At 39.4% G+C, this 25,397-nt stretch overlaps 1 protein-coding gene and 1 non-coding gene across 3 annotated transcripts; both read right to left on the reverse strand.

Moving 5' to 3' along the window:
- Nucleotides 1-2,025: 2,025 nt before the first annotated feature.
- On the reverse strand, nt 2,026-24,740 carry RNF149 (ring finger protein 149). 2 transcript variants are annotated; one of them, XM_066313668.1, is made up of 9 exons: nt 24,244-24,740; nt 16,677-16,927; nt 13,767-13,835; nt 10,822-10,904; nt 10,269-10,365; nt 9,731-9,760; nt 7,429-7,624; nt 4,738-7,066; nt 2,026-2,623 (listed from the first exon to the last, which is right to left on the reverse strand). In XM_066313668.1, exons 1-8 carry the CDS (start codon nt 24,707-24,709, stop codon nt 7,008-7,010), a joined length of 1,251 nt encoding a protein of 416 aa, XP_066169765.1. In that variant the 5' UTR covers nt 24,710-24,740; the 3' UTR covers nt 2,026-2,623; nt 4,738-7,007. The 2 variants fall into 2 exon arrangements, with proteins under 2 accessions (XP_066169765.1, XP_066169766.1); XM_066313669.1 differs by lacking the exon at nt 9,731-9,760.
- On the reverse strand, nt 4,312-4,427 carry LOC136358294 (small nucleolar RNA SNORD89). Its single transcript, XR_010743055.1, has one exon. It is a non-coding gene; the product is annotated as a small nucleolar RNA SNORD89 (small nucleolar RNA).
- Nucleotides 24,741-25,397: the final 657 nt, after the last annotated feature.

The following is a 25,397-nucleotide window of genomic DNA, read 5'->3' on the forward strand; positions in this document are numbered from 1 at the left end:
TGCATATCCTGAAATTCAGGTTCTAGTGCCAGAGAAAATATAAATGATACTTAGCATTCACAGCAAATTTAAGTATTAATCTAGCTCTTGCTGTCTTTGAGTCCAAAACTGTTTGCATATAAAGTCAACTTGTATCAAGGTAAGTTCCTCACTATATATGACCTTCTAGGAGCTGGATAGAACTAACAGTGTGTTCTGCTCTGTCTTGATGTTTAGCAACAGCTTATCTTTACAAGGCAGAACTGAAGTTGGGTGCTGTGGGCTCAAGAGCAATATTCTCTATCAAGACCACTGACTATTTTCAGAATCATGCAGTTGAAATACCACACCTTACATGCACTAAGGAAAGAGGGCCACATTTCTTCCATTAAAAAAACCCATTCCAATCTCTTTTTACTTCTGAATTTGCATGGGCAGTTGCTATGTATCTTCCAGAGTTAAACAGCCTCTTCCTTCTAGAGTACAGAGGCATAGTAGCTTTCATGTTAGATGCCAGGTATTGGGGAAACTGGATGGAGTCTCCTAAACTATAATTTTAAGCTGATAATAGAGTAGCTGCTGTTATATTTAAGCCCTAAGACTGAAAAGGAAAGTAACTTGGAAAGTTGACAAGTTCTAATTTAATGCTGCTTGCTAAATGAAAGCTGTTTTAAATTTGCATCTGCTTCCCAGATTTTTAGGAAATAGAAGATCAATAATGTAAAGATGATATTTTGGCTTTTTCTTTCCAAGTAATTTGTGAAAGTGCTTGGATTGAAAAATCCCATCAATCTCTCATCTCATTTATATAATCTTTCAGTAAAAAGTCCTGTGAGAAATGTGCTGTAGTCATTAGGAGTTAGACTTGTGCAGCTTTCCAGTTAAAATGTATCCGGTCAACTGAAGTAACACTTTATTTAAGGTCTGTACCAATTCTAGACATTGCTTCCAAACCCAATACATTTCCTATCAGGCTTTTTTAGTGGCAACATCTGGAGCAAAAGCTGGTTTAAAATCACACCTTAATGTTTTCTATCTACTAAAGCCGAAGCCAAATTTGACTATATTCTGTGTAGTAGTACCCCTCTTTAAAAAACACATATATTTTAGAATAGTTTTTGGAACACAAGTTGCAGTACTATGATGAAGTAACAGGCTCTAATATAGAAATGATTACTACTGGTTAAAGTCATTGCTATCTACTTTATCATTTACAGAATTACTTAGAAACAAAGCCCTCCCCCTCAAAGGTTGCTACTATGATACTACAGCCAAAATCGAGCTGTTCTGCATTTTCATTGTAGTTGCTTGGGTTGTGCTGATACAATTTTTATAGTTCTCTGACAAATCCAAGTATTAGGGATTTATCAAGAAATTTTATAATTTTATTATCGGTATGTCTGAGATACTAATTTCAGAGCCCTGTGGTACTGGGGCAGTGCAGGGTGGCGTTTCTAAGAAGAGGCCAGGGCTGCCCTGTTCCAGACCCAGCCAGGACAAGCTGGCACAGTAGAGCCCCTCAACCAAAAGCACTGTAGCACTGTACCTGATGCAGAGGATCCACACTGAAGTTCTTAGAGAACTCCAGCTCTTCAGGAGCTCAGGATGGAGCAGGGCCAAAGGGCAGACAGCACCCCTCCCTTTCTCTATCCTGCCACCAGGGAAGGGAGAAGCTTACAGAAGTGTCAGCTTAGAGAAAGGTAGTTTCAGTCCTCTTCTAGTCTACTCTAATACTAATTTATTGCCATTTCAAAGTAATCTGCATGAAGTCACATCTCTTGTGCCTGTCATAGTAATTGGCAATTGTTTCTTATCTTGACCCCCAAGTTCTTCCATTGATTTTCCCCCTCCTCACTAAGCAGCCAGCCAAGGTTACCCCAGCTCACCCAGGTACTGGTGACAGGGGGAAAGCACCACCTGCTGAAAGGGTCTCCTCATGGCTCCCCAGCATGAAGAAAAGCTTGGTTTGTGCTGTGCTAGTGCTGAGTGGCTCGGATCCACTTCAAGTTCACCAAAGAAAACAAAATCCTCCAGCTTCTCAGACACTGCTTTTTAAAAGGTCTGTATAATTTATTATGGAATTTGAGCTTTTAGCCATTAAGTTACAACAACAATGCATAACTTGACATTCTTACAACTTTACATACACAATGGAAAAGACACAAGTGCTTAATCCAAACAATGCAACCAAATTAGTTCAAGGTTACAATAAAAGACAGTTGTGAATAGTTTTTGACAGACTAGCAAATTCAAAGAGTTCTCTTCAGGTATGTTTACGGTAGAAGTAAGTAGCTTCAAAGTTTTGGACTTAAGCTTCAGACTAACAAAATGATGGAAACTTACTCTGCTCTTCTGAATTAAGGATATTCTTACTTAAAAATGTGGTAACATTATCATTTTTCAGACAGTGAAAAGGAGCTTCAGGTCCAATGGAAGTATAATGGACAGTCCCAGGCAATGCACTCTTCACACAAATACATGCAATTATAAAGGCATTCTATTTTTAAAACTTTCTAAAATCAAGTTTTGCAATACAGCAGGATATCTGAGGAGAGGTCAGGACCCATACTGAACAAAACCAAAAGCCTTCAGCTTGATTTGTGCATGTTTAATCAATTCCAATTTTCAAATCTTCACATATCACCTATGAGAGGAAAAGAACACATCCAGTGAAGACCAGTCTCAAAGACATTACAATTTTTTACAGGCATTACTGTTAAAAAAAAAATATGGTGACATATTCCATTTCAGGAACTGTAATTCACCATGGCCCTATTATAAAATTGCATCTTTTCAACTTACCCAAGGGGGCAGTCTTGCTGGACTCTGCCCAGCTACAACTGGCTGGTTGTAGGATGGGCAGAAAACATGAATGACCATTACCAAATCAACAGGTAAATAAAAAACAGCTTTGTACACTTGACAAATTGCTGCAATGGCATTCTTCTGTGCCAGATACAACCTGAACAGGACCAGAATTCCCAAGAGGCCAGCTTTGGCAGAAAAATACTAGTATGCACTAAATTAAGTTAGCATGGATTAAAGGCATTTCCTCTGTTAGGTAAATTATCCTACAACTCCTCAGTAGACCTCCAAAATCTAGCCCTTATTACTGGCAACAGGACTACATTCCCATGCAATGTGGGGGGTAAGGGGCAGGGGAAAAGAGTTACTGCTGTCCTATCAAACTTGTCTAGTACATGCCAAGAACCTTCTCCAAGCATTGCTTAGAGCCAAAGAAGAATCCAGTCTAGCAGTCATTAGTAAAACAAAATGCAGACTTTCCAGTTAAATTGGTACTGCAAGTAATTAAACCATTAACATGCTTTTAGAGCTGAAATGTCGATGGTTGATTTTTGCTTGCTATAAAGTCTGAAAGACAGTTTAGACAATTATTTACTACCCAGTTTTTTCCAGTTTGTCATTTGTAGACTATTATTAATAAACTAAAATTTCTGAACAAAGAATGGCCTCCAGTTTTTCCTTTAAGACAGCAGTTCATTTTGACATATTCTTAGCTCTTTTTAAAAAAATTAAAAATCACTTAACTTCACAAAATTTCTCCATAACAGAAACAGCAGCAGTAGCAAAGCCACACCAATTCACACAACACTAATAAAACTTATTCCACAAAAACCAGTATCCCCTAGTTCTGCTAGGGATTTTTCCCAAGAGATTTATTCAGCAACACCATTCAGGGGCTATAGGCTTCATGTTGGCTCTGCAATTTAGCTTTTTGTATAATGATACCACAGGAATGCCTTCAGTAAGAAGCAGCCAGGCTTATTACAGCAAAATATAATAAAGGACAGAGGCGTCCAAGACAAGTTCCTGCATGTTTTACAGAAACTCTGCAGCTAGGAAGAGAAAAGTGATGAGAGCAGGGGGAGGCAGCAGGAACCCCACAGCACACACAGCTGCAGCTCCCACACAAGGCAGGACACAGCTGAAGCAGCAGAGGCAGATTACAGCTTCCCCATATGGAAGGGAAGGGAGTCAGGAAGCACCTACCCTACAAAAAGGATTCATGGAGGGGGTGAAAAAAAATCACTCATTAGTTCTGACCTTCATACAAGCTTTTGGTAGGTAAAGTGTTAGAAACCAGTAACACTAGTTTGATCCAACTTAGTGGGGATCCAGATCAGCAAAGTCTGTGCACCTGTATTTCCAGCAGCCTACACCCATTTACTCAACAGATGAGCTGGAACAGCAGGTCCTATGCATCTTGCTTCTAAGCTTCTCATGATAACATTTTAAGCTCCCTAGATTGTCTTTTTCCTGCCCTGTACCTTCCATCCTACCTCTCTTTTACTAATGCATGTCAGCTTTTTGACTGAGGTCAGACTGGTGATTCGCTTCGGGTCATCTTTGTCATTGTGCTTCCAAGGAGAGCAAACTGCTTGCTGGAGGCACTGCAATTCGGCCTTTTATTGTCATCACTCCTCAGCAACACAGCTGGCCTTACAAGACCTAACTATATGAAAGATCAACTCTGAGCAAACCTATTTGACTGAAACAACTCTAAGTATTTTTATGAATGACTGAAATGAAACAGGTGCAGTGCCAGCATGTGAAACAGACCTCAGGAGTCTTCTTACTCGGGTATTTTTCTAAGTCAGCACACACCAGATTTTATAAGCACGCTTTTCAGTTTGCAGGTTCCTTATCTTTTCTTACAGCTTTCTGCCAGCTTTCAGACCTAATTCTTAAGAAAATCTTTTGGTTTTATAGGTATTACATAAAAGCTCAAGTACTTACCACAATTCTCCTCTCCAGAATGAATACTGTGCTGTAGGTATCAGCAAGACACAATCCACAGACTGACAACACTTCTCTTGGTAACTTCTCTTTTGGTTCCTCCTTGAGCTAGAGTTTAAACCCTCTCAACATTTACTACATCAATGTTCAGTTTTGTGTTAAAGAAGAGGGAGAAGACTTTTTAATATTGAAGAGATAGTTAAAAAGGCAGTTCTGGAAATGTTGATAAGCTTCTTTTGAAGACGTATGTGTCCCTACACATTGTGTGGTTTAGTTGTGGGTTGTTTATTTATTTGTTCAGTTTTGGAGATGGTTGGTCAGTCATATTCCACTCTCATGTGCTTCTTGTAAGATAAAGGCATCACAAAAACTTGCACCTGCTGGTGACATCAGAACTACAACCTGACAGTTTTCCAGTAAACCTAAAAGTTATATTCCTACAGGGAAGAGGCAGATTTTTTTTTAAGTAGGCATTAACAGGAATTTTTTTGAAGGAAATTTAAGGTGAAACATCTGTTCTGCAAAATAGAAGATCAGATTATATTTCCCCCTCTGTCATTTCTGGAACATTCATTTTAAAATTAAAAAAAGTTATTGCTTCTATTGAAGCTCAATATAAGTTAGAAAAAAGAATTGCATATTTTCTTAAAAACATTCCAAATATACATTTTAAAAACAAAATGCACGCTAAAACGAATGTCTAGTGAAAGACACTGTTTTAAGCAATCTGTAGCAACAGCTTTACAAAATAAAATTGAGGAATGTAGCATATTATTTATAACATGGCAATGCTAAAATCCTAAACAATTCACTTAACACTCTTAAGTAGTGTTTTAAATATACATATTTCTTTACAAAACAGTTTAGCAATTCCTTATACCACTTACAGTATATAAATATTTGAATAAGAGGTCATAATGGGAGATGCCAGGGGTAATATTTACTCTCAGATGCTTCAGATTTCTTAAGTGTTTTACTATAAGGCACAATACTGCTAATCTAAAAGAAAGGAATAAAAGCTAATGGCAAACCCAGTCAAAACTCCTAATGTGGAATATCCAAGAGAATTCCTGCATCTCTATGCAAAGGAAAAGAAAAAGCAAAACAAATCCAAACTTTGTGTTTCTTAAGAAACACTGTCAATTTGTACATGAAGTGGGTCAGGATGGGAACAGGAGCAAGAAGAAATTACATAAATTCTTATAAATAGACTAATAAATATATTTTAGCCATAATTAGCCCTTTACCTCTGTTCTAGTGAGTTTAAGATTGAAAGAGGTAATCAGTGTGCATATACTAAATGTCTACATGCTCAGCACGTGAAGACCACCTAGCACAACCTATTACTGCCAAATTCAGTATAAAAAGCTAGCAAGATGGAGAAGGTTTCCTTTTCTCAGGATCCACTCTGAGCTGAACACATTACAAGACAGAATAAGTATTTGTTACATGTTGCAACCAGCATTTTTTTCCATCACAAGAAAAGGATACACAACATATCCATCAAGTTATTTGATTCCTTCAAGGTTAATGTCTTTTCTAAGAATATTCACCTCCAATTACAACAGATTGATGTTACCCTGATCTTTTTCAGCCTTCTGACACTGGCATTTTTGTAGTAGAGCTTCTCACAGATTTCCATGTAAACAAAGTGATTGTTATCATTCCTCTCTTGAGGAGGGACAATTGATAAACTTCTAATTTGACCAGTGGGGTTGGAGAAGTAGCAACTTCATCCTACCAATCCCTGGTCATTGTCCAAAATCTATACAAGCTGAAGTAGAAAATAAACTTCCCTCTTTTTGCCCTGACGACCTGACCGCGTGCGTGTCCTTCATTTCATGTCCTAGAGCAACAGATCAGAACTTTCAGAACATTTTAATAGTTGTAGCTTCTAAGTGTTCTCCATACTGTGTACATACTGAATGTAAATAGTGCATCCAAAATATTGAACCATTACACATTCTACCTTGCTTTCACTGCCTAGTCTTCATCTTTGTTACAGCCCTCTGGAACACAATGACATTGCAACAATGCTTACAGAAAAAGGGTTATTGCATTTTTTTTTAGGATGAGACATCCAGAGGAGATTTTATAAAATCCTCCTGTGTACAAAATTCTTAGTTATTAGCCCTTTTGGAACACCAGCTAGAAAAGTTTGAAAGGTAAAATAATTTACATTGTTATTTTTTCTGTTCACTAGACAAAAGTCCATACTAATTAAATAAAAAATAATAGTTCTTCAACAGTCTATTCTTCCATGAAGCAGTTCAGTGGGAATTTCCATTAGATAGATGTTCTCCATGCCGGTTATTACTGGCATCCACATCTAGAAATTAGGAATTAAAAGGAAAATTGTTTGTTGTTTTACCATTTTAATATGCATTATCTGTTACATTAATCCAGACTCTGGCAACAAACTTCATACTCGTATCTACCTAAGGTTCTTGAGATTTTCTGGGTAATCCTCTTAAGATGACACTGCTTACATCTTTCTTTCCCCCAAATCCAGTTATTTCCAGCTCAACAGAGCTCTTTGAAAATCTGCGTGTAGTTTTTGAAGACCAGTAGTAAGTGACACCACTTAGTCCACTCTGCACTGCAGTACTAACTGCTCACACCAGGCAGAGAAGGGCTTCTAATGCAATGTCTACTGCTAACGTTTGTCCAACGAAACACTGCATTACTTACCAAGCAATGCTGTGGTTTCCCCTGCATCCTCTTTTAAGCTAGTACACTGCAATCCAGATTCATTAGTGGAGGAAGCTGACAATTCGCTTACTTCGTTTCTGTCATCATCTTGCAAAGCAATACTCAGACTTCCGACTGAAACGCTGCCACTTATGGATTCAGGTATTGGAATTTCAAGTACATCTTCAGGGTCCCCCTTCAAAATTAAGTATATTTAACTGTAACTTCTGTCCACCATCAGACATCAACATTCCTCCACGCCACCTTTTGTAACCTCACCTTATTGAAAAAAAAGACCATTTTATAAGCTATTAAATGTGCATTCCTGCAAATAGTGTTGATATTGTCCACTTTCAAGGTTATTGTCTGACTGCAAAGAAAGAAAGCCACCCAAAAGAAAAGCCATTTTTCCAAAGCCACCACAAAGCCAAGAGCAGCAACAGGAAGAGTCCAGCCAGTCAGCCTTTTGGATTGTTTATTTCAACAGTATTGCTGAAGGTTAGGAGCAGACTGAGGAAACATTGATCCTTTGAGTTTGCAGAAGTCTCTAAGTCCTGGTTTTTCATTACAGTAGTTGGCCAAGTTTGGGTTTTTTTTACTAGAGTGAACAAACATTTGCATCAGAACCAAATTCTCTCCTCCTCTATCTCCAGCCTGACTTTAAGTCTGTTCTGAAAACACAAACACGCTGGCTTGTCACTTTGCAGGAACACATCATCTACACCACAGGCAAAGGGATCTATTTCACCTTTTGTATAGCATGGCCTATTCAACTCTGAATTAATTTTCAGAATGGATCAAAGTCCTATACATACAGTTCTGTTTCTGCAATTAAACAGACTACCTTCATTGCCATAGGTATACTGATGTTACTTAAATATATTTGCAATATATTTGCTTATACATAAGTAGCGATTCTTTTTGCTTACTAGCAAATATTTTTCCCTTCCTCAAAAAACCAGCAAAGGCTCATCTTAAATATTAAGAAATTCTAGGCTTATTCTTTCTTTAGCATCAAATCAGCATCACTTAAAACATACTGCATTTTAATGAGCTACAGACATACTACAATTGAACACAAGACACATGTGATATTTATCTTTATCTTTGCAGATGGAAGGGGGTATTAATGATTTTGGTTTCCAAAATTTAAACAGTTAAATAAGCACTGAAACTATAAAATTCAGTAAGGCTCTACAAAATCAGTGAGACATGCTGAACTGCAGGTCTTTCTCTCATAAAAAATAACATAATGAAGAACTAGACCACTGAAGTCTGCTCATTACAAAAGCCATGTCATAGGACTTAATGCCTTCTTTCTACTTCAAGCCTCTAAAAAGGTAAAAGCATCTGAAGTATTTGTTGTCTGTAACTGAATGGAGCCTTGAGCCTCTCTGCAGAAGGTTTAGTGTATTTCTATAATAAGGCTGCATTCTTTTCTGCAGGTTCAGAGTGCAGTGCTGAGAGAAGCTGCCTTGCTTTTACTTTTCTTCATATCAGTAAAAAAATTCAGGCAATCACTCCACTGACTAGATTGGGCAACCTGGATCAAACTGAAAACTAAGCTAGAAAAAAAATCCTGAATGGTTTCCCACATTATTAGCTTCAGTGAGACTTGAACGATTGATGCAGGACCAATCTGCCTCATTTCATCAGAAAAATGAACTGAGTTTGTCTATTTAACATAATCCCATTCAATCTGCTTTCCAAAAGTCATTTTAGCCAACAAGCAGGGGAGTTATTCCTCCTCCTGGTTGGGCTTAGTACCAGTATCCTCTGACACAGCACAAATTCAGAGAATATAGTTATTCTGAAGGTTTCTGTATTTCAGTTTCCAGCCTGTATTAAAAAAAGATAAGTCCTTCTGCATATAGCACAAGATACATCAACTCCAAGAACTGAATGTGAGCAAAAACCAAGCTGCTAATAAAACAATATAAAGTAGCAATAGCTACTTCCACAGGACAACATTGCAACTCCCAGGTAAAATCTGACTTAATAAACAGAAGCACCAAAATCTGGTATAAACATATCACACAGCAAGAGTATTGTCCCCTTTGACAAAACAAAACAGTAATTCAGAACACTCTTCCACAGATCTGGTAAGTCTCTGCAATGAAGTAAGAGAAAAGGTAGTCAAAACACAGACCTAGTTTCTGAAAGGAAAGTCCCTGAAACCGAAAAACCACCCCTATTTTCTAGAGATCTCTGTAGATCAGTAGGAGGTAAGAGAGGCACATTCTTGCCTACAGCATTTTAGTGGAACTCAAGACTATTTATCAACAGTGACTGAGTAACCTACCGCATGTGTCTTCATCTCTCTTTTCTGGTGCTGTCAGAAAGAAATGAGAGCACATCATTTTCTCTACTTAACCAATTTCTGGTGAATGTCTTTAGGAAGGTTTTAAGTACCAGCTCATTTACAGGGATAAATCACAGGGCATATGTGGAAATACACAAACATTCTATGTAGAAAAACTGTAATTTCATCTTCTGAATCATAGTTCTCAACAATATCAAATATATGTTCTAGATTTATTTAATTCGGCTATATTTTTGCAGCCTGAGCAAATAGTCTCACCTATGCTTCAAATTCCTTAATATCATCAGCTAGAGATGGAAAAAAATCGGTTATCAAAGGAGATTCATAAGCTGCTTGATATATTTCTTAACCATAAAACTCCCTTATTTTTCTGGTTCTCATTCAATTACTCTTTGCATCTTAGCCCATCTTCTCGAGTCTTGTCAAATAACAGCCGCTCTCATTCTGAACAGTTACATGAAGTCTTGCCTCCTAGACTGTATTTCTACTTTGAAGATTAAAGTAGCGTGCAACATACCCAGTATCCCAGAGCTTTGATAACATCTAGTTTACACATTGGACAAGTTCGGTGGTCCAAAAGCCAAGGATCAATGCATGTTCTATGGAAGATGTGCCTAAAGAGAAGAAATGCCCTTTAGAACTTAGCATGAAATCCACACACCCCTCCTTCAAACAGTGTGCAAGTTAACACGCTCAGAATAAACCTTTCTTTTATAATCTTGATGATTAGCTCCTGTTCAATTTACTAGGACAGACATGGTTCTGGAAACCTTTTGGTTCATGTCAGCTTTCTGAAGAGGAGATGCTAATAACCAGAAAGACACCATGCAGTTACCAGTTCAACAATGTACACTTCCAATTTAAGCAAGCTCTACTTTACCCTTACAGTTCTCCCAATTGCTCCCATATAGATATGAAATGCTACGTGGTCTCACAGTGCCCTTAACACTTAAGAGGCCATACAAATGGTAGCTTCAGCTCTGCCACCAGAGGTTCAGAAGATTTTCTAGAAAATTCATCCCGTTTCTTCAGAAAAACATGCTAAAGAGTAAAGAACTATGACAACTTACTTGCATGGCAGAATTCGGACAGTGTCCTTCAGTTTGTAGTTCTCAATGCACACAGCACAGTTTTCCACATCAACATCTAAACCCTAAATATGACAACACATTTAAGTATATTGCATTCACACTCCATTACAGAACAAGTTTTGTGTAATAGTTAGCTTCAAAGAATGCAAAATATATTAAATGGTGTAGCAAATTAAAAAATACACCTCATTTAATTTGAGATTCTATCAAGGGGTGATTTGATCAAGTTATCAAATACTAAAAGCAGCCAAACCCAGATTTTCCAATTTAAATAGCTATACATGTCATACTAAGTAATTCTTGAAGTCTCACGCATTAGCTTTGTTCATGGGAGCATAGGAATGTTTCAGTTGAAAATAGGATTAAGATGAAAACATTTTAAAAGAGCTCAGCACAAATCAAAGTGTGCAATCTAATTCTGGATGAACAGTCCCAAAGATTTCCAAGAGGAGGAAGAGATTTTTGGGGTTGAATACTGCAAATCTCCTCTTCACCTTTTTTCTCTACCACATCCTAGCAGATATTCCTTCATAGCCAGAAGAGAACACAAATATGCAATCTGGGTTTAAAACTTTTCTCCAAGTTCACACTAAACAGAACATCATTTCCCCACTTCTATTTTTATCTAAGGGTTAAATATCTTTTCTAACAAGTCTTACTGTCTTCTTGAAACCATGCTTAGAGTTGCAGTGTGAATATGATACATAGCTCCAAATATAAGAAAAATAATCCAACATTAATTTGGCTGTATAAAATCTAGGTATTAGAAGTGCAGAGAGTGGGAAAAATCCTCTGTTTTCATCCCTCAAAAATTAATATTTTGACGTACAACTTACTGAAGCATTTCAGTTTCAATACAAACATTCAAACTAACTCCTTCTGGAAGGAAACTTTCAAGTTCAAGGCCAGTATTTCCCTCCTTTGCATGCTATCAATTTACACAATTAATGCCTTAAATTCCTAAGTAAATCACATTAAGACTGATTTTTTACGTAAGCAAAATTAAGACAAGTGCTTATTCTATAGTAAGTTATTTTTTATTCTGTACAAGAGGCAAAATCCAAGCATACCATATGTAGCACATACTCAAATGAGTGTCCATTTTACAATAATCCCATAAGCTTCTCAGGAAAAATCTACATGATAGCAAATACACTTTTAATATATGACCTATTTTTAGTTAAATATCTCAACCTCAACTAGGGATAACAAATACTGTACTGTGTCACAACAAAAAAAAGATCCTTTTAAAATGGCTGAAAAAATATTTTAAAAATGCACATTTATAGAGTAGACGGGACTGGACAAATATCCAGACAAATTTCTATTAGTTCATGAAAATACCTCTGCGTAAGTTACATAAATTTTGCTGGTAGTAGGTTGATTCAAATCACATTAATAAGATGAGATTTACCACACAGAAAAGCTCTATCTATTTTAACAGATAGATTCTAACCTTATCACATTCTACTCTTCTTAATGAACATGGACATACTCATGAACTTAATGAACATACTCACAGGAATAACCAACATACTGTATAACAACAAATTCTCCCATTTTATTTACTTTAGTCAAGGGTCTATTTATTGGAAGGAACTCCCTATATACTGCAAGAATCACATAATACAAATCCTATTTGAAGGATTTTACTGAACATCAATTTTAAAAGCTGTTAACATCTTCTGTGTGGTTTTCAACACAAGTTTCATTCTGACCCTTCTACATCCCTTTCTTCCTATGCTGACATTATGCTCTGCCAGCTTTAGACAAGTTTGGGTTCAATTCCATCTTTCTTGATCTCTGATGTCACCATCATATGAACTGAAGTATGAACATCCCTCTGTTCACAGCTTGAAATATATGCTAAACTCCACCAAAAAGTAATCTAATTACAAGTAAGAAATACTCATAAAATACTATTTAAGAATGCTGAAAGCACAGAAGGAAAAGGCAAGTAAGTTCAAAGACACTTTGGGGATTTTTTAAGTTTCAAAACCGATTTACTAAATGAAGGACATTCTCAGCACATGACCTGAGCAGAACAGTTTCTGCCTGGACCACAGCTTTTAAAGTTTTTACATATCAATGTCCTTTCTCACTTTAATTTTATTCACAGACTTAAAAATAACCTAATCCTTGTTTTTCATCTCCAAGTAAATCAGTCCTTAAATAAAAACTCATGCAGTAAGACAAGGGTTGGAGGGAAAAAAAAGCCTATGAGGCAGCAGAAATCTAGTCAGAAGCTAATTTTGCATCTAGGATCAGCACTCTCGGAATGCCAACTAAAATATTTTCTTTCAAAATGTTGGCTTTTTCTACTTCAGTTACTCTAATACAGCTGAGTTTAGGCCATATGCTGTCAAAGCTAACTTCCTGAAAGCTGCTTTAATTTTCAGATTAGCTTTGTTTCATACTATAGAAATGTACTTTAAAAATTTATGCTTCAGGTTAAGCCTACACAGCTCCTTTATGTATTATATGTCAAAAGATGAAACAAATGTTTTATTTTTCAAAGTTTTCTATATTTTTAAGGCCTTCTGATCAATAAGATGATGAATGTTCTTTTAAGAAAACAGAACATGACATCAGCTATAAGAACTGTGCGGAAGTATTTTGCAATCCACTTGTTGATGTTTTCAAGTGCTGAAAGATAACAACATTTCATCATCTTTACCTCATCTACCAGCCCCCTATACATTCAGTATAACCAGATATTGTTTGCAACAAAGTAGCCTTTATTTCAGAAGTAGTTAAAATATGACTCTTTAATTTTAAATTCTGCCTTTTAAACAATGGCCCTAACATAAGCCTAAAATTGTATGCCACACTGCAATTATGATGTGGTAATTTTAGTTTAAATTCTTTGAAGCCTTTACAACCATTTTTTAAATTTACAGCAATAACCAGAGACACTGAGTTACCTTTTCTCCACGTTTCACTGTATGCAGCTGAAGCTGGCTGATGGCTCTCTTGGTTTCTTTCCTATGTCCCTTGAAATAAGATTTAAAGTGTTAGTATAGACAATAGTTTCAGGCATTACATTTCAAAGTTTTTAAATACTTTCCACATGGATTACTGAGTCTTCTGAATGCATCTAAGAGAAAGAAACTGCTCTCTGGGCAATGCATTAGTTTATAGAACACTTCCAGCCAGCAGATGTCCAGTCAGCTGTGCGCTCCTGAGGCTGTGTGAGGAGCCCCGGCCGTGCCGGGTGAGCGGCGCACGGGCAGCCGCAGCCCCGCATCCTGACTGCCGGCATTGAGGCCCTTCCCACACGGCAAAGCTGGAACCCGCCTAGGCTTTAGAGGCAAGCAGAGCTCTAACAACAGCCGTAAAACCAGACCTTCCAGTTAGGCAAGCCCATGAGCAGGCGCACCGTACGTTTTGCACCAGCCTGGGAGAAGGTGGAATCCTGCCAGGCAGCCTACAGCTGGCCACCAGGTCAAAAGGCTGCTTGTAGCTATTAATACTTCCCCTCAGTTAAACGCTGTCTCCTGCGCTGGACAAAGCTTTGCACTGAAAGGACACATTATGCAAAGGAGATGACAAGAAAGGCTTTACAGACATGATGCACCATACTGGACTTCTATGCAGTAAAATTATGCTTAGAGGGGAAGCGAGAAAAGAAAGCAGTACTGTAGTCCAAGACAAAGTGCTAGCTACTGCAAGAAACTGAGAAACTAAACACTCTCAGTTGACAGATGCTGACCCGTCTAGCAACCCTCAGTAAAGAAATACCATAAAGGAATAAAAAACCCCAAACCCACAATCGTAACTTCTCTCTGTAATAATTATGACATAATTTTACAAATGTATAGTACTGAAAATGGCAATTTTTTAAATTTTATGGTGTTAAAGGTAAGTAGTCTGCAAGGTCTCCCAGAAATTGACAAAACTAGTAGCAGAAGCCTATTCTACCTTCACAGGGTTTTCTGCACAATCCTGTTTTCATCTTCAGTAGCAAGGAGATTTTATATAGTTTTACTGCTAAACTCATATTAGAATAAATCTTAAGACCCCCATCTTCATTTAGCAGTTACACAGCAGCTTGCTTTGAAGCATAACATATTTAACTCACATGCTTTAATTTTAATTGAGTCTGTAAGCCAAACAAAACAAGATCTGAGTTAGAAACTGGCTTTTTGTTTTGAAAATTCCTTTAAGACTCTTAATAAAGCATCTCAACTAATATCATCAAAACATTTTCCAACTTTGCATTTTTATTTTCAATGGCCATTTTAGAAGAAAAAGAATATGGAAAATGGCATAACCTTCTAATGGTAGACAGTTTCATCTATTTAAGAAGCATTTGGATGACAAGCACTGGAAAAATCTACTGGCATTTGGATGACAATAGCAAAATCCTCTTAAGAGTCTGTGGCACACGTTTCTAAGAAACATCACATTCACATCCTTAAAACTAAAGTAGATAATAGATGATGCTTTATAAAGCACGTGAACTTTCCTTCATGTGAACCACCTAAAAGGCAACAGGAAGAAGCAACTTTCTTCACTAAACAACTGTTACAGCACGGAAACACATCCCTTTTCCTATAAATACTTAACAAAAAATTTGCTTTCCCGAAAGTATTCTCAGAAAGTAAATGCTAAGATTTAAACCTTAGTAAAAAAGACTAGGAAACCAAAACTCCAGGAAGACCACAAGTTTAACCAATACAGAAGTCCTGCATGTTATCCTCTATCACTGAAAAGAGAAATTAAGTATTTTCCTAGAACAGTCTTTTTAGTCCTAAACAGAGTTCAGACTTCAAAAAGCAAACAAACAGCCCTTCCCTCCTCTCCAAAGCTAGAATCTACATTGTCAAGGAAAAGGCAGGAGAAGTTCAAATGCTAAGCATTGATGGAAACAATTATTTTTTTCTGAACTGAGGATAAAAAAAAAAAAAAAATTCAAACAACAACAAAAAAAACCCTGCAAACAGTAGAGGTGCTGATGATCATGGAAGAAACCTAACCTGTTTGCAGTAGCTGAAAAACAGAGGGAAGTGCCATTCTAAGGTATTTTCAAAACTCAGTATCTACATCCTCAACAACTCCATGTAAGATGCTCTCTTGATTGCAGGAGTTCAGAGGTTCCTTCCAGCCTAAGCTGCTCTATGATGAAGTACTTTTCTCAGAGGAAAAAAAGTAAAGCTGGCTTTTTTTTCTTGTAAGTACAGAAATGTGAAAAGGGCAAATAAGTAGCAAAATTACTCCTTCCAAACCTCTTCAGTACTCTCATTGTTCTCAGTACCTCTAATAGCCCAAGAGAGCTGATTCTCACCCTACATGCACCTTCTAGTCTGCTGAAATCCAGTAACACTACAGTAGAATTGTAGAATTACAAGTAGGAAAAGTAGTTTTCATAAAGCTTTAGAGCTAAAAATTCTAACCTGAGGAACTTGTGGATTTTATAAAATAAAAAAAAATAAACTTACCATGGTTTCTTCCCATTAAAAAACCTGATTAGTGAAGTTAATACTTTCAAAATGAAAATTACAGAAGAACAAAAATAACTTTTCATGTCAAAAGGAAGGAAGTTCAGTTAGGTGACAGATCACATAAGAAGCTGCCCTTACTTTGTTGTTGACAAGTAGCTAAATGTATTTCTCATTACTTCATATAAGCATCTACTAATTATGACTAGTCAAACTTGCGATGCCAATTAGCACAGTGCTTATTAGCCTCACTGACTGCTGCTGAGCAGCATTCACAGTTAGCAAAATAGGAAGAAGGCACAGATCTTCAAGAATGTTTCAATAAACAATCAAAGTTAGGCAACTGATTTGACAAGGAGGTAAACACTCTTAAGTGCCATTAGCTCCATTTACCTGATTTCCAAACTGTGAGCCCGTATACAGGAAACGCTGTATATAGTAAAATATGAGCCAAGCAAGTGATATAATCATCATGGTGATGAAGGCGATGGCTACAAACACAACTGATTGACCACTAATGTATTCTTGCACGTGCCGCGTGCCAACAACAATACTCATTGTTACTGGAATCCCTCTTCGTACTGGCTCCAATATCTCTATTCCTTTTGGATAGCCCACCATTATCACCACTGTATTTCCTGTTCCTGTTGGAGGGAATAAAAAAAGAAAAAAAAGTCAGTAGGCACAGCAAACATGTAGGCATTCTTGCTTGAGGGCAATTTGGCCTCTTCAGTTAAGATCAGTAAGCAAGGTTATAGGAAAGCCTCCAGTGCTTTTTTTTCACACATTGCAGAATTGACAGAAAGTTCATGGGTAAAAAATCCTTTATTTACTTTCAAAACCTCTCAAACATGAGATAAAGTTGAACAGATGCATCTTTACTATTCAAGGCCCACAGTCATCATGCCACAGTGAGGGAAGATGTGGATCCATGCAAAAAAGCCAGACAAGTCATACACAACCCATCTTGAAGCAGTTTAAGCTCTAGCTTGCAGCTTAGTAACAGCTGGTCTTTTATTTGTCAGTGTGGGCATTTTAGTTGCAGATGGAGAGAGTATGTGAACATCAAAGAGAGCCACTTCAATTTAGTCTGAACTGAATCTATAGCCCTATTATACTGGATATATAAACAAAAGAGAAAGATTCAGATATTTAATAATAAATTAAATAATAAAATCTTTTAAACATTTAAATAATTACAGATTCTTTAATATTAAATATTCAAAATGTAGTGAGAGTTCATGACAAGGACTTGTCAAGAAATACTTTGTGACTCTTTTGGGAGCAGTAAACAAAAGGATTTCCCCCAACATATTAGAAGTCTAGAGCTCTCAGTCCATATAAAAGAAACCAAATTTCAAAAAAAAAGCCCAAAACACTTCGGCAACATACTGCCACAAAAACCAGTGAGATACTATCAAGACTAACTAGCAAAATCCAAATACCTTTGTGACTAGTGTTTTTCTCCATTTTTTTCTGGAAGAATACCCAGTATTCTCAGAAACATCTAACCCAAGTATTACAAAACAAATTACAAACAAATGTGCCTATTAAAAATGTCACATTTTCACTGTTCTATGCTATTTCTATTTGAATAGTTCTTTCTTTGTGTGTACCAACACTGCTGTCACCTTGGTTAGTCACAGCCTCATAGTTTTCTCTCCTACCTCTGAGAAAAAGTGAAACTAGTCTTGATTCAGAGAGAAAGGAAGAAAAAGAGAGAGGTTTTCCTAGTTGAAAGTCTAAAGCTGTAATGTTACAACTACCCTTTTCAGATTCACAAAAACTACCTACCTGCAACAAGACCACACCCCGAAGGCTTAAGGCCTTTTTCCCTTCTGGCTGTGGTAGATTCCTTATGGAGAAGCTGTGTTAGAAAAAACGGCTTCCTTATTTACACCATCCCATCAAATGGGGATTTTCAAAATTCAAAGCTGCATTCTGGCCTCAGCCATCTCTGCCTACTAAGACAAAGAGTTATTTGCCTGAACTATTTAAACCAAATTCCTTTACCTGAGACAGTTCTGGCTGCAAGAGCTTTTCAATCTGGCCCCTCCACTGCCAAGCCAAGGGGTATATGCAGAAGTTCCACTTGTGTACATAGAACTAACTGCTCCCTCCATAAGGCATAAACAGTTTGCTGTGGATGAGAACTAAACGTTCCAGGCATTGGCTGAATAATCCTCCCTTCTCAACTTCACCATAAAGCAACCATCCCACCTCTGCTGACCTACGGTAAGAACCATTACACTTGTGTCTGCCAGATCCAGGCCAGGAAAAAAAGCAGCTTTTCCTAGTAGAGTTACACCAACTTGTGCCTCCCCTCAGGCACCCCACTCTACTCAGCAGCAACACCCACCCCACCTATGCTGCGTTGCTTGGTGGGTGTGTTTGGAGACACAAAGCAGTGAAGCTGAAGACAGACAGACAACAGGCTCCACTGATTAGCTCTGCTCACCAACAATGATCCACATGATATAGCCCAAGACCACACATACTACAAATTGGTTAATTAATACTGTTCTTCTCGCTGAAACAGCACAAAAGCACTACCAGAGAGCCTCATGAAACTCAGAGGAGAGAGTGAACTCTCTGCTCTCTGACCCTACACAACTCCACAGGGAGTTAGCAAGAAAAAAAACATATGGAAGTAGGAATTTATCTTACATTGCTAAGAACTGCTATCCCCATATCTAAATCAGGAAATCAGGTCCTGTGTCCTTAATCAACTGTAAGAGTTACAAATAACAGGAGGCCAGGGAATGGTACAAACATGGAAAGATTTATGTGGTTTCCAAGCTTGAGGAAGAAAAGAAAGTTTCAAGATTAGAGGCAGCCTGGATTTTTCAGTCAGTAAATTTTCACCTTGGCCCTGAAATCTTAAGTCAGTTTAATCCTGCCATCTGATTCTCTGCACTATTTCTAATGATAAAGTATTTTAAAACCCCACAACAATAAGTATTGTCCTTCTTTGCTTTGTCACCAGAATGCCAAAGTATCAGACAGTTATTTCCTTGAAATGAAAGGCTACTTTTGCACAATGGCTGCTAGACAGTGTGACACTTTCTACTTCTAGAATTAACATAAGCATATTATACATTTTTAAATAAATACCCATAAAAGCATTTTAACAGTTTTGAAGATTTGGTGATGAGCCTGCCATAAAAAAAAATACATGCAACTAAACAGAGTGGCCTTGAAGGTCATGAGACAGAAGGGGGAGACGAGAAGAATAATTGCAATCCATGATTACAAAAGGAACAAGAGCAGTCTCAGAGAAGCAGTTGCCCTGAGCAGCCTGTAACACTAAGGGTTTTAACTCATTCCTTGCTAATTTTAGCCTGCTGTTCTGAAACTCATTATTCAAAGACTGAAATGATGGTGAGTCATTCCATCAGCTTCTTCAACTGCCACAAAACTCAGACACCTCAAATCACATTTATAAAGAAAACTCCACGTGTCACATATATGCATCTTCTGAAAGCATGTTCTATTGGCTTTGCCTTTGTATAACCTTCTTGTTTTACAAGAAACAATCACATTTTTACAATTTACTAGAGTAAATTTTTTTTATATAGATTTGATTGATGCTTCAGTGAAATTGGGTCCACTTAAAATTTGGTCTGTGCTTTGTAACATTATCAGGGCTGGCATATGCTTAGGATACTTGCAAAAAAATTCGTATTTGGAACTCTGAAGATGAAGGTATGTTTCCTGCCAGTGCAAATAGCTTTACTGCTACCACTCCTAGTATTTTCTTGCAAAAGGAAATCAGCACTCTACCGATGAGGAAAAAGTAGGACAGGTACAAATCTTGATTCCAGGCACACCAAACTACAACGTTTATTCCCATTCATGCTTAGAGATGAAGAAGATATTTTTCTGTCATCTGGAAGCTGATCACAGACACACTCTAGTTTTTGTTCTCCTGAGAGATGTCAGAAAGCTCCGAGAGTTCAACCAACTTAGCAAAAATGGTTAAGGTCAGTCCACCTTAAACATTTATTTAAACATAGGCACCCTACTAATATTGCCACAACCAAGACCACATATTCTTTTTACTCCTGTTCCAAACAAATGTTAACAGTGCACTAACAATCCCATAAGCAGCTTTGTCTTAACCATACACCCCAGTCTCATCTCTGGTGCATGTTGTATTTTCACCAGTCTCAAGCTGGATATACAACCACTGGTACACATACTCTTTACACCTGAGTTCCAATACATACGCACTTTTATCTATAACACAGATATAAGCCTCCTGCTTCTTCAGAGCAGCATTAGCAGCTCACTATCATACAGTCATGTCTTACTTAAGCAAGCCACTGTCCTTTCAGCAGTTACAGTACCAGAAACTTTCAGTAGAAAACAGCAATAATACAGAAATTATGCACCATTTGACAATCCTGAGTAGTGCTGTAAGTGATGTACCAAAGAGCTGAACTACATGCCAAAATAACTCCACCCTGGTGCTTTGGAGATGGCAAGGACTTATAGAATCAAGAGCACAAAGTAATTTGCAACTGTTTTGTTCAATATGTGTGCATTAAAAAAACATGACAATGGAGGAAAGAACTAGTTGGACGTATGTTGGCAAACAAAAGACCATTTTCATTATGTAGCCAAAGTCATACACTCAAATTAAGCCCCAAGCTTCCCTTAAATCCACAAACCATGAATTAAAGCCCTAATCCAGACCTACCTCAAACTATTACAGCCAGTGCCTCCCATCCCTACGTGACAAGCACAACTGCATTTCATTCCATAGTCTATGATAAGGTAACTTATGTACCTATCAGGATCACCAAATCCGGGGCGGGGGGGGGGGAGAGAATACAGAGATGGTTGGGTGCCCAACATGAAGTGTAACAGGAAAACTACAGAACCAGAACACCCCATTTTCTTTCCATTGCAATATACCTGTGCCTCCCCCTAACTTCTGAACCAGAACTGAGTCTTTGACTCTCCTTAGTCTGGTCTCCACAACACTCCACACTTTGCCTCTCCAGATTCCTCTGCAACCCGTTCTCAAATAATATTTAAGTGCAATATTTACTTTGGTTTTGGAATGCAATTTGAAGCTTCTTTATTGCATTAAGTTCACCATCATCACCAAAAATGAACAGTTAGGACTTCCTGCCAAGTCTGTAAACCTGAAGTCTGAATTTATGTCATTCAGATTTAGTAAATGAAGTACAATTCCCCAAGTCATTTCGGTAAAATGAGAGTTTTCCAATGGAAAAAACCTTCTCAGACACACATGAAATTGTGTCACTATTGCTTTCCTCGAGGAGAGAAGTCACCCAGCATTTTGAACTATGTAATTTGGACAGAGAGCAAAGGATTGAAATGAGACATATCAGAAGAGTCACACTTGCAGAACCTTCTTTTGGAACAAAGGATAGGATTTCAAGGCTACACATGGAAATTCTTGACTCTTGTTCCAAAACTTTAGTTAAAATCCCTACTCACTGCACTTATGAAGCTTATAAGGTGAAAAATACATATTTGGAACAATTGTCCTTTTTTAAAGGCTTTGACACCAGCTATAACAAATCATTTCTTCACCTAATCAAAAACCTCTCTTTTTACTCAGGCTGAAACATGCCTAAAAACACCAAAAGACCACCAACAAAAACAGCACACATGTATCACATACATCCCATAAAATTCAAAGGCTAGGTTTTCCAGGAGGAGAATGAAAAGATGGCACTGAGATCACAAAAGCCATCCATCACCTTCACGCAATTTGGGCTGCATCTCCACCAGCTGTAACCACTGTTCCATCTCACATAATTTTCAGTGCCACTAATTGCAAACGCATTAAGCGGATTTTACTTATGCATATAACTCCACTCCTTAGTTACTGCACTGCAGATTTCCCGGAGTATTTATCCTCAGCACTCCTCCCAGAAGGAAAGCTTGCTTCCTTATGTGCCAGTTCACAAATCCCTTCACAGAAATGAAAACGTAGATCTGGTAAACTATAGATCTATCTTCCACATTCTTCCTTGCCAGTCTTCCACAGAACTTTTTATCATCTCCCTTCAAAAGGCCTAATATTTAAAACACTAACAGTACCTCTCCCCTTTATTCCCAAAGTACGCTGAAAGTGTTTGAATCTTTACATCTCTGAAGGCATCAACCATGAAACAAACATTACTGACTACATGAGAGCTCGTAATTATATTGCGATACATTCCTGTAATCCCATTCAAACAATCCTAAGGTCAAACCTGCATTTATGAAGTCAGTATAAGTACAAATGTATTATTGTTTGTATGTACTATACTAAATCACACTCTCTACATAGGTGGAACTTTCATCAGCAACATTCTGCCAGTGCAAGGAAAAAAAAATTAACGAGCAGTCAGAGAGCACTTCTCTTTATGCCACTGGCAGATCTAACTATACTAATGAAGTCCAAAACTCAGTATTAAGCCCAAGAAGGTCGTCTGTAGCACAAAGATGACATCAGAAAAGAGAATATTAAAAAAAACCAAAATAAGCAAGATGAAAGAAGGAGAAAAAGATTCAACAAAAGAGCAAATACTAGTTATGAGAGGTTACAATAGGGAATAGAGAAGAATGCGGGGGGGGGGGAAATTGTACTGATTGGCCAATACTGGGCGAAAACAAGAAACAAAAACTGTTTCAGATGAAAGCAGTATTACACAACAAAGTATCTTAATCACTACCTAGGATCAAAACCAAAGGTTCATTTTATCTAGCATTTCACCTTCACAGTGAACTAAGAACAGAAAATGGGCCAGGCTGATCTCAAGCAAGCAGCAGGCTATGAACAATAATCATGATTCCAATCCCTCAATTGATGGCACTGGGTATTCCAAGTGGAGAAGCGTGTTTTCCAATAGATAAATCACATGTCCAATAGAGCAACAGCTCCCTAGCTGAGATTTTCAGCTCACTATACTAAGAAAATAAGTTTGTTTCCCTTAGAAACACATTATGGTTTTACTTCATCCTAGTGCCTGGTTCTTCCTTTCCTCACAACCAGGAATAAGAGCCCAGGCACTAATAAACTAATTGTAGCAAAACCAGGTGAAGCACACATCTATGGAATTTTTTACTTAGTTTGCCTTGTCTTCACATCCTCCTTTGAAGACCTTCCAGTTTCTCAAAAATCTACAAAAGCAGTAAGATTTTACTGCCAAGTTTTAAGGGTTTTTTCCACCTCTTTGATTTAAGCATTTAATATTGTCATAACCATAAAAATACAGCAAGCCTTCTGTGTCACAGCCCAAATGGGGACTGCGGTGACAAAACACCTTGATTCCTATTTCGGCAAAAATCATAGAACCCTTCTGCAGGCTACACAGCAGCAGGAGTACGCTGAGACAAGCCAACATCCTTCTCTAGGATTCAGTTTTGCTACTGCATTTGCAAAAGGATTTAAGGATTACCTGATGCTTACACCTCTCTCCCACTCTCAACAGACCTGCGCAGGAGAGGACGATGAAGCTATTACAACAAAGCCTGTACCAAAAGCTATCTTCAAATAGCTACAGCTGTACCTTCAAAAGCATCTGAAGGCATCTTCGGGATACCTGGTGCGTTTCCACAGGGCCTGCAGAAAGCGGCCTACCTGTGACCGCCGCAGCCATTCTGCCGGAGGGTACCGGGCAAAAAGGTATCCCTGAAGGAAATCCAAGCCTCCCACCCCAGTCTGCCACACGGCTGCCAGTCCCGACGGCTGTGCCGCATTTCCTCCCTGACGCCCGGCCCGCAACTCGGGAGACAGAAGACGGTCCCGGCGTTTTGCCTAGCGTGGCTTACAGAAAGAGAAAACAAACCCCCGGTTTTCTGTAGCATTTTTACAGACATTTCTGCCTCCCCACATCCCCGTTCCTCACCGCGCAGAGCCGCATCACCGATGCGGGCCGGCGTTAGACAAAGCGATGCCCCCGAAAGCATTCCCCCGACCCCTCGGCGAGCTCACCCAGGTGGGACATGGAGACGGTGCTGTTGCCGAAGCGGGCCTCGTTGTAGATGACCACAGCGGCCGCCCGCTTTCGCGCCGCGTTGGTGACCTTGTCCTTGAAGGTGCAGCCGCCGCGGGCCACCAGGGCGATCCAGGTCGGTGGGTCGCCTTCGCGGGGCCCGCGGCCACCGGGAGGCAGCGGCACGTCGTAGTCGGTGTCGGCGGCGCAGCCCTCCATGTGGCGGGGCGAGGCGCCGCGGGGAATGCCCACATGGCCCTTAGCGCTCTCCTTGGGCGAGCTGTCCCCGTAGCGGCCGCTCTCCGTGTGGCCGTTCACCGTGCGGTTGCTAAGCGGCTCCACGTAGGACGTGCTCACCCACGCCGTGTACCACTCCAGCGCCCGGGCGCCCGCGCACGGCGGCGGCGGCGCCCCCAGCGCCACCAGCGCCGCCGCCACCAGCGCCAGCCGGGCGCGACGCACCATGGCCCGGCCGCTCCCGCCGCGGACAGGAGAAGCGTGCGCAAGTCGCTCCGCCGCCGGCACGCTCTGCCCCGCGGCCGCCCCGCGCCGCGCAGGTACCCGCGGTGCCGCCCGGGGCGGAGCCCGCCCGCCGCGGCTGAGGGCGAGCAGGGGGCCGGGCCAGGCCGCCCCGCCCCGCGGCATGCCGGGAGAGGGGGGGCCGCCGCACAAGGTAGGCGGGCGGGGCCAATGGCGGCGCGGGGCCGGGGGCCGTCCGGCGCCTGTGCGGTGCGGCACATACAGGGCCTCAAAATCAATTACGTTGGAAAAGACCTCTGAGATGATCGAATCTAACCTGTGATCGAGCACCGCCATGTCAGCTAGACCACGGCACTCAGTCCCACGTCTACTCTTTTCCTTAAACGCTCCTAGACTCAGTGACTCCACCGCCTGCCTGAGCAACTCACTTCAATGTCTTACCCCCTTTCTGTGAAGAACTTCCTCCTAGTGTCCAAGTTAAACTCACCCTGGCGCAGGTTGAGGGTCTGGCTTCCTGTCCTGTCGCTGGTTGCCTGGGAGAAGAGGCCGATCCCCACCTGGCTACATTCTCTTTTCCTGTGGTTGTAAAGTGGCAAGGTGTCCCCTGAGCCTCCTTTTCCTCCAGGCTGAACAAACCCAGCTCCCTCAGCAGCTTATCACAGGATGTGTGCTC

This window comes from Sylvia atricapilla, chromosome 2 (assembly GCF_009819655.1).
Source record: "Sylvia atricapilla isolate bSylAtr1 chromosome 2, bSylAtr1.pri, whole genome shotgun sequence".
NCBI lineage: Eukaryota > Metazoa > Chordata > Aves > Passeriformes > Sylviidae > Sylvia > Sylvia atricapilla.

What these genes read in the sequence shown, in the direction of transcription:
- RNF149 (XM_066313668.1), bottom strand. Translation starts at nt 24,709, where the DNA reads ATGGTGCGTCGCGCCCGGCTGGCGCTGGTGGCGGCGGCGCTGGTGGCG. An exon ending in CAGTGAAACGTGGAGAAAAG is followed by an intron (nt 10,905 to 13,766) that starts GTAACTCAGTGT and finishes TGTCATATTTAG; the next exon opens with GGTTTAGATGTTGATGTGGA. An exon ending in GTCCGAATTCTGCCATGCAA is followed by an intron (nt 10,366 to 10,821) that starts GTAAGTTGTCAT and finishes TCTTCTCTTTAG; the next exon opens with GCACATCTTCCATAGAACAT.